At 39.1% G+C, this 10,259-nt stretch overlaps 1 protein-coding gene across 4 annotated transcripts in view; it reads left to right on the plus strand.

Annotated features, from left to right (window-relative positions):
• SETBP1 (SET binding protein 1) overlaps positions 1-10,259 on the plus strand; it is a 409,029-nt gene that overhangs the window by 383,913 nt on the left and 14,857 nt on the right. For 2 of the 4 annotated variants that reach the window (XM_059881067.1, XM_059881068.1), the window contains exon 6: positions 8,614-8,646. The exons of the other annotated variants lie outside the window; for them this stretch is intronic. In XM_059881067.1, coding sequence (XP_059737050.1) covers positions 8,614-8,646 — 33 coding nt within the window. The remainder of the gene's footprint in view (positions 1-8,613; positions 8,647-10,259) is intronic. 4 annotated transcript variants of the gene reach the window in all.

Genomic DNA, 10,259 nt, shown 5'->3' on the forward strand with positions numbered 1-10,259 from the left:
GTTATTAAGTAAATTACAAAGTTTGTAGGCACTTCATAAAACACCAAGAAAATAAATTTCTTTGGTTTCTACACCAAGAGTCCAGAGTAGTAGTGATGGAAAAACAAGCAAATAGGCAGGCATTCCTTTCTTGTTCTCTCTCTCTCTCTCTCTCTCTCACACACACACACACACACTGATAATCTCTCATCTTAAATTCAAATAGGAAAAAAGATATGTATCAAGGTTGCTGTCACCAAATCTCACCTGTTCAAGGTATAGACTTGTTAGAGATGACAGAGGGGCAATGGAGGGAGCATAGCTCTTAGTTTATAGTTTGTATCTGTTTTGTATCAAGGCTAATAAACTACTCTCTCAAACTGCATGATATGTCTTGTTTAGAACTATCAGAGTAAGTGAAAATATTTAAATTTCATAAGTCTATCAAATGTTTAGACATTTTGCTTCTAAAAGCAAAAGGATGAAATAATATCCAGGTGCAAATGCAAGAAGCAATGAACAGGAACTTCAGAATTGTAAAGTAATGTATTTGTTTTTTGTCATATGGGGAATCATGATCTGGAGCTCCTGATCAAAATAACAGGTCAATTCAGCCAAAAGTCTTGTCCTTCAAAAAGAACCAAAATAGAGCAAATATATGTGCAAGTTGATAGGATTTGGAACATCTAAGAGCCATAAGTATACAAACCAAAGAAGTCATCAAATTGTAAAATAAATTTCTCTAAGTCCAGATTAATCACTTAAAATATACAGGAGAAAAAGTTCAAAAAGATCTAGAGAAAATAAAGCTTTATTTAAAAAACATATCACTCAAATGTTCTAAAGGGCTACCTACCCACTGATGTTGAAGTAGCTCAGAATGAGCTCAGTAGCTCAGTAGCAAACAGACTCTGCCTAGCAAGCTCTACTGAACACTGAAGTCCTAAAAGAGCCCCTTCCCTTTGGCTCTAAACTGGACATCCTAGAAAAGCTGAGTTCTTGCTATGGCCAAAGCTGTCCAACTCAATGGACACAAGTTTGAGCAAACTCTAGGAAATAGGGAAGGACAGGGATGCCTGGAATGCTGCAGTCTATGGGGTCACAAAGAGTCGGACACAGCTTAGCGATTGAACAACACGGCTGTAAACATCCCCAAGAAGCAGCATATTCTCCAGAATCTAGCCCCTGCCTTCTGCTCCAACCCCATTTGCCTGAAAATGTCAGCCAGCCCCAAACTCCTTTGGAATCCCCACTGTCAGAGTGTACTTTTCAAAAAACTAAAAACTCATGTCAAAGATTCATTCAGCTCTTTAATGAGGAAACCAACATGGTGATAAAACTGGTCCAGAAAGAATTAGAAATAGAAAATGGCATTGCAGGAATGTAGGCATTGGAGAAAGCATCCTCAGCAAGATTGCTCAGTGAATGTCCTAATGGGCAATAAAACCATAATCTCTGGGCTTATATTTCTACTGGAAAGAAATAATTTGCATATTTTCTGGGCAAAAGTCTACAAGTTAATATATTACCTGGCAGAATCTGAGCCTTTACTCAGCAGTGGATAGTGAATTCAATAAGGGTACATTTCCCTGGATAATTAATAATCCTTGGGCAGGCCTGTGAAATGACGCTAAGACTCCAAAAGGACACGCACCCTTCCATTTACCTTGTTTCTAAGTTTTGACTCATTTTTCTTGACACCACTTGTGGGCTGTGCAACGCTCTAGCTGAACGCATGTGTTCTTGCTTCTGATTGCCTGCACTGGAAGCTCAGTACTCCACTAAAGCAGTGTTCACGTCTGTGGACGGGGCAAAGCATGGTACCCAGCATAAAGGATTATGGTGAGGAATAAATGAAGTAAGCCTTAAGCAAATCTTAGCAGAGTGCCTGACACATAGGAAGAGTTCAGCAAGTAAGTCTTATTGTCGCTGCTACTATTGTTACTGTTAGAAACTCTTATTGCTATTACCTGTTTTCCACCCTGGAATGTTCCTATCTCCTTCACCCACTCCTCAAGCTGTTTGAATATTGAATTCATGATTATTCTTCAAGACTCATCGTAAGTGTCTTCAACTCTAAGAAGGCTTCCCTTACACCCACTTTGAGAATCACCCTACATGAGACACCACATCTTCTGTGCCCCATGGCTCCCTACAAGCCTGTTGATCATTGATCCCTACATTTAATGTGGTGTCTGTGTCATATTCTGCACTGTCCACTGCCCTATTGTCAGACCTTATTTGACTTTTTTAAAACTTATTTTTAATTGGAGGATAATCTCTTTACAATATTGTGCTAATTTTCTACCATACATCAACATGAATCAGCCATAGGTATACATGTGTCCCCTCCCTCTGAACCTTCCTCCTATCTCCCACCTCACCCCACCACATACATGTGGAATCTAGAAAGATGATACTGATGAACCTATTTGCAGGGCAGCAACAGAGACGCAGGCATAGTGAACAGACTTGTGGACATAGTCGGGGAAGGCGAGGGATGGACCAATGAATTGAGTGAGTAGCATGGAAACATATACATTCCCATATGTAAATCCAATAGCCAGTGGGAATTTGCTGTATGCCACAGGGAGCCCAAACCCAGTACTCCTCATTCAACGTTGAAACCCCAGTATCTAGCTCTGAGGTGGCATGGGCAAACAATAGCTAATCATTAAATACTAGTCAAAATGAATTGGACAACTGTCTCCTGCACAAGACCATCTGTTGCACAAAAACACATACTCTAGCATGATATTTACTAGAGTTGAGAGGCATTGATTTGCTTTTATTTTCCATGTCAGCCCCAGAAACAGCAAATCATCCTGAGACTGTTCTGCAAAAGGAGCAACCTGAGAGGGACCTCTGGGGCCTCTAGAATCTTCTGTTCAGTAGTAGCAGACCAGCTTCTGGCTAGTCCACCAGGATATCCTCCAAGGAAGATTGTTTTCAAGTTAAAGATAAAAAACAGCCTAAATGGCATGGTATATTTGGTAAATGGGTATGTGCTTATACAGAGGAGGAGGAACTTGTACACATAAATGTTTTCCTTTACTCAGAAATCCTTTGGGGTTTTCAGGGTGAACTTCTCAGTGGAAAGCTGGAGTTTACACTGGCCTATGCTGATGCGTACTTAATTATTTTATATATACCATTCTTGAATTCTGCCCAAAGTATTGATTTCTGGAGGGCAGCAACCATTTCCTGTTTAAGATTTGTTCCATTCAATGAGTATTGAGTAACCCATGAATTTCCAGAACCTTGGGCTAAATGGGATGAAAACAAGAGAAAAAAGATTCAGGAACACTGCTATTAAGCAACATTTAATCATATTTGGGTGTCAAGAACCTCCTGCAGAGCTGGGTTACATAGTAGATACTCAGTAAACATGCCTGGACTGGATTTAACTAATTTTGCTCTCTCCAGAGCTGAAATTTTAGGAAAGACAGAGGGTTTAATGTCAGGTTGGAAAGTGCTATGCCTGTGAGAAGTTTAACTCAATTTATCTTCTCCGAATGCTTTGTACAGATTACACTCCCAACCACCTCTTGCTACAATCAGACCCTCTTAAAAACAGAATAATGATAATAATACAATTTATCATCTTCCTAGTGATAGTATCATTCACACCTTCATCGAAGCCCAGTGGGAGGTTTGGCTGTGAGGCATCACACACCAGGGGAGTCAGGTGCGATCATTGTAATAATGATCCCACGCTCAGAAATGCGGGAAAGAAAACCTCCCACACATGAAGTGATTTCTATTAAGATACTCATTTTATATCAAATATTCAAACTCCTCTTTATAAACAGGAGAGAATGAAAGGACAGTCTTTCAGGGCAGATTTTATGTGGCCGAGAACAAAAGGGCACAAATATTTTACGATCAGTTTTGAGATGAAAGTGACATGCCTGCCTTATTCATTGGCTCTTTCCATTTCCAGAAGTCTAATTAGATTGTTAGTTTAATGGTAGTGAGATAATTTAGTGGCCACTGAAAGCAATTGTGTTAATGAGAAGGGGGGACAGTGCTTTTGGTTTCCTGTAATTAATGGAGAGTTTTTGAAAAACTTCTTGGTTCCAGTGAAGTTGGCATACTGAGCCCAGCTGTGAAGGGGGACAGGGTCTTTCCTGCTTATTGCTGCGGAAATGGCCTCAGGCAGCGTGGAAGAACTGTGTAATGACTGTCATTAAGAATGATCTTTAGTGGTCCAGGCAGACTGTAAGTCAGTCTAAGAGACTGAAGAAAGAGGTTTAGAGAGAATAAACAGGTGTGACAGAGAAAGAGACAGACAGACATAGAGAGAGGTACAACTCACCCGCAGCCCACTTCACTCTACCTTGGAGAGTCATTGTGATAATCCCAGAGCACCTCCCAGGGGGATTCCTTCTCCTACTTATACTGGAATTGACAAGACTGATTTAGAATAGACTAGAAGGGATTTCTGCAAACCCCTTCATGTTGCAGCTGAGGAAATTGAGCCCAGAGAAGTGAACTGAATTACAAATATTACCTGCTAGAAATTAGGAAACCTGGACTCTTTCTGGCTACCACACAGATGTAAAGTTAAAACTGGATTTGAAATTCAAGGACCAGTGTTATTGCATAGCCTGCAGTACTTAATTTCCTTAGGTGAGTAACAGTCTAAGACTTCTGAGTCTCAGTTTCCTCATCAGTGAGATAGGAAAAATAATTTCTGCTTTTTAGGCAGTGATGAGAAAGAAATGAAATAGCAGATAAAAACACCAATCACATACTCAAAACAATATATTACTGTCTTATGACCCCTCTCATGTCAAAAATGAAGTCATGTCATGCTATGATTTAATCATGTAAGTCATAATTTAGTCATGTTATGACTCAGATCATAACACCCATTAACTATCTTTAGAAGTTTTATCCTCACTGCATGCATGCGTGCTCAGTTGCTTCAGTCGTGTCTGACTCTGGACTGCAGCCCACCAGGCTCCTTTGTCCATGGGGCTTCTCTAGGCAAGAATACTAAAGTGGGTTGTCATGCCATCCTGCAGGGCATCTTCACAACACAGGGATTGAACCTGAGTCTCTTATGTCTCTTGAATTGGCCGGTGGGCTCTTTACCACTAGCACCACCTGGGAAGCCCCTTTATTCTCACTACCTCCTCCAAATACTCTTACTTCATGCCACCTGTTAAGGGCTTCATATTAAGCGCATCTTACTGAAACTTCTAGAAGGTTTTGTTACAAATTGTCAAATATTTTTTAAGTACCTGCCACAATGATACATGCAAGTGAATACTGGCCCTTGCCCTAGGGAAACGTTCACACTATTTGGGAAGACCTGACTCTAAAACATGAAATGGCCAAATAATATTTTTAAATTAATAGATTGAATAACAGTCTCAGATACTAACAGAGCTATCATTTAGCAACTAATAAATCATTAGTTTCCAGTTGAATGGCACTAAGGGAGTTTGGAGGACACTGAGATAATCTGGGGAGAGAAGAGTTGAGATGGCCCTCAAAGGATGGATCAAATTAAATAAGTAGACAGAAGCAGAAAAGACAGGTTTACAGCATCTCTAAGATAGACGTGTATGTAGAAATAATGACAGATAAGGCTGGAAGAAAGGTTTGGGGTCAGAACCTGGAGTCCTTGAAATTCTAGAATGAGTCATGGTGATTCTTCTGAAGGACAATGATAGCAAAATAAAGTCATGGGCCAATAGCTGTCTGCAGTTGTATTTCAATTGACCTACACAGGTTTATACATTTTTTAAAAAGTTAATTTGTAGATTTTCAACATCAGGTTTACATAATAATCAGAGTTCTGGTCTTTTGGAAACCAGATTATCTGATAAATTTGGACTCAGATTCCTACCTGACAACAATGGTTGATACAGAATAACATTTGTCCCATTGGATGGGCCATATTCTCATTATTTTCACATGTCCTCCTCTATTTACCCCCACCTTCTTTCATAATCCTGGTCAACCTCACTCATTATATTGGCTGTCTGGCTCCCTATACAGAACCCTTAAAGGCATGTGACCTTGAGACAGCAACAGGATCAAAGCAATGTGAAGAAGACCTAGTCTAGCAGAAGTACAACAGGTGATCTACTTGTTCTACTTGATCTACTTGTGATCTAGAACACAGTAATACCTGTGTTATTTAACTGTGAAATTTGGGAGCTGGAAAAGCCCTTTGAAATTGGGAAAACCAGGGAAACCCAGGATTTCTCCTGGTCCCGTTCCTTGTCTTCTTTGCTTTCTTAGTAGGGAAATATGGTATGAAACTCACTTTGAAATAGGGCAGCCCTTGCTTGAATCCATGAATCCATGACTTATGTGTCCTTTGGAGCAATTATTTATTCTCTTAGGTCTGAGTTTTCACCTCTGTTCAATAGAGATAGTAATGTCTTCACTTGGTTGTGATCACAATTAAATGAGGAAATACGTGAAATACTGCAGACTGCACTGTGGGTTCTCCAGAAATGTTCATTTCTCCCCCTTTCCTATAGTTTCGTATGAGAGCAGAGGTGATACAGTCCACTTACCTTTTATGGTCTATGGTATGACACAAAGAGTAATTGCTACAAAAACAATCATTGAGTAAATTAATGATTTTTTAAAAAAGCATACATACACCCCACTACACCCCCAGCAAAGAATAGAATTTCTTTTTCTCCTCTCTTCCCCACCCAAGACTCCTAAAATGTGACATCTGTTATTTTAATGTCCCTTGTAAGTAATGTTGTTAGTTTGCTTTATGAGGTCTACTTTTCAAAGAGACACAAGGAGAGAACTTAGCTGCTTACCATCTCTCTCAGAGTTCCTCACCAGTTCAAGAATCCTCTTCCCTAGGAATTGTTCTGTGTTTCCTTGAAATTTCTTTAAATTAAGAGAAACCAGATAGCCTTCATACAACAATAAGGAAACGTGAATCTGTGCTACCAATGGGCAATTTCAAAGGACAGTGAGAAGGTACTGACGGAGGGAATTTCAACTCTTCAGTGTTCCCAGCGATGTCTGTGAACACCCTGTGTGGCCTGGACCCAGGGCTTGCCCCATAAAGATGACAGAGCTCAGAACAAAAGAGAGTACACCTGATACTACCTTTAAATTCAGCAGGGGATCAGACCAGCCTCAAGCAGTGTTCCTCGGTTGTTGGGAATAGTTTCAGTGCTCAGAAACACTCCTCCAAGGGATTTTCTTGCCCTCCAATACCTGAAGATATTTTGAGAGGACTTTCATTATTTTGAAATTCAGTTTTTTGTCAGTGCCTTTTAGGTACAATCCTGGTCTTTGTCTTGTGCAAGTTGCTAGAGTTAAGTGATTTGGGCTTTACATATGGAAAGTTCATTTTGTTGTGTAATTAATGAGAAGCAGACTTTGGGAAGCTGATGATCCAGGCCCTTATTTATATGAGAGCATATGTCTGTGTTTTGTTTATGACTCACTCTCTTACTCCACGCATTGTAACTTGGGTTTGTTTACACTAAGTTTTCCTAGAATCCAAGCCACATGGTATATGAGCCAATAATTTATGGTCTCTCAAAGGAAAAGATGATGAATGAGTGTTTTCCTGTTAAATTGTCAAATCTTAAATTGAGGAAGAAATATTTGCTGCCTTGTGTCTATCCAAGCTTTTATTTGGAAAAAAAAAAAAAAGCAATAATAACAACAACAAACCCAACCTATTGATTTAGTGCTCAGAACTTAAATGTATAGATAATTTGCCAAAAGAGCTATGACCACTCCCCCACAATAAACCATTATAATTCTGATCCAGATGTTCAGCCATGAGAAGACCTTTCATCTCCCCACCCATCCTCTGTCTCTGTCACTCTCATTTCTGGTGTTACATAATCAATATATAACATGTACTTGTCTCCTTTTTCCAAGGGACCATAGTTTTCATTAATCAGTGGACTTAAATGTTCAAGCTTGTTTTCTTAATGGCACTTAATAAATTCTAAACTTGTTTCTTTCATCGAAGCTTCGCTTCTCCTATGAGGTGGTTTGGAGTTCAGCCTGTATTTCATAGTACTTCAGTGCTTTTGATCGTAGCTTGGATACTCCAACAGCTAATGGTGCTCTGAGGAGAGCAGTGAACAGCTGAAATATGTGAGGATCTAGTTTAATTTACAGTGATTTGGATCACCTTCAATGAGTCCTTTTCTATTTTACACACAGATTTTACAAAATAGATGGTAAGTGTTGGTTTAGGTTGGAGCACATGGATTGTCCATTTCAAGTAAGTGAGCTGAGCTCTGTACTAGGACCTCACCTAAGAGAGCTGGAACTGAGTGCCCAGCACAGCACCTGGCACAGAGTGAGCTCAGTCCCTGTTTGTTCTAAGAATAAATAAGAATGGCTAAGATATGGTCCTTGTGCCTTACGAAAAAACAATTTAAAAGAAGAGATAAGTGCAGAGTAATCACATCATCTTAAAACAGGACACACTTTGTGAAGTGCCATCAGAGAGACATAAGCAATGTACAGGACCAGAAAGATTAACACTGAAATGAGAGTCCTTTTTGGCTTTTAGGGAGAGGACTTCATTTGAATGAATTCCAGCAGAAACTGGAAAGCCCTGGAACCACAACTAGCATTGTTTTGTTTTGTTTTTGTCTTTTCTTTTCCCACTAGGGCTGGAGAATTGCCTCTGGATAAAAGAAAAATGTAAGACTTCTCTTTTCCCTCTCCAACATGAGATGCAATATCCTTTCTGGCAGAAATAATAGAGTTGGGCATACACCTGTGGGCTACGCAAAGTTATTGTTTCTGTGGTACACCCTTCATTTACTAACCAGACACAAACATATGTGAAAGTCTAAAGCAATGGGTATAAATTGTTTGCTGGTTTTATGAAGAATTTAGGGATATTTCGTTGTGTAAGTTGACATCTTTTCTGGAAAAACTTCAATAAAGAGAAAAATAGTAGCATGCATTTGAGTCACACGAATCATGCTCAGAAGGGGTTAAAGCAAAAGTTGACATGTGGGTATTCAGATTCTCTGGAAACTTCACAAACCTGGGCTCTCTCTGAGAAAACACAAATAAGATTCCAGACTTTCACAATAGATTAAAACCAGTAAAATTAAATTTTGCAGATTTAAATAGAAGACTTGCATTTAAGCTCAAAAACCAATTCCATGTAGCAATGGCCAAGTTTGGTGGCCAAACTTATGAAAGTGTTTAAGAGAGTTAATTGAGCTTCCATTTAATGTGAACCAACCATGTGATGTTGCTGGAAAAAAAAAAAAAAGGAGGCTTTTTGGTTGTTTGTTTTTATGTAGTTCACATTAAGTGTAGTGCCATATGCATTCATCACTTCATACTTGGAAAATCAGTTCCATCCTGGGCAACAAAATTTAAGGTGAGATTTGTCAGATGATTAAATCTCCAGTGGAGGGTAATCAAAATGGAATATAGTTTAGAATTAATTTCATATGCACATAGATGAAGGAATTGAGGACATTTTACCTAGAACAGAGAAGACTTGGAGGTATATAGCTATTTTTACAGAATCATATTTATTCTGAAGTAAATGTCCTGCCAAGGAATTGAGAGATTTGTCTGAAGGCACACAGTACTGAGGGGTGAAAAATCAAGATGAGCACTTCATTCTCCAAATGTCCTGGTCAATATGTTTTCTATCAGATTGTAAACAAAAGTCTGAGTTTTAAGTAAACTCAAATGCAATCATTAAGACCAAATAGAAAACAAAACATGAATACCAACCATTTGATGTAATTCTTAAAGTTCTAGCATAGTCAATAAGGATTTATTTCATCCAAGCCTAAATATTAAAAATGTGAAAATTTTCATAAGATCATGTCTGTTACATTATTCTTTGTTCTTCCTTGTTTTTCTATTTTCTTTTTCAAAACTTACAAGAGAGAAAGAAAGTCTCTCGTGATCACTTATGAACACATATCTACAATAGCTGAAGTATTATATAAGTGATGGTATTTACAGTTAAGAATACTGCTATGCCACATTTGAGAGGAAAGAAAAGAGAAATAAAGAGCCCTTTGAGAGGTTGCAGCTACCCCCGCCGCGTGACCACCTGGCATGCTGTGAGACTCAACAGATGTAGCGTCAAACTTTTTGGCATTAACTGCACTTCTATCCAGCCTCTCACGTTGTCTAGTCAGTCTGCTGGGGCTTGAGCCGCATGCAACATACAAAAACCAAAGTTGATTGAACACAGAGTCAGGCTAAATGGCTCTAGTATTCCTCAGCTAATGAGTGCCGCCACTCTCAGTTCACTCCTCACCAAGCCACTCTGA

This window comes from Bos taurus, chromosome 24 (genome assembly GCF_002263795.3).
Source record: "Bos taurus isolate L1 Dominette 01449 registration number 42190680 breed Hereford chromosome 24, ARS-UCD2.0, whole genome shotgun sequence".
Taxonomy (NCBI): Eukaryota; Metazoa; Chordata; class Mammalia; order Artiodactyla; family Bovidae; genus Bos; species Bos taurus.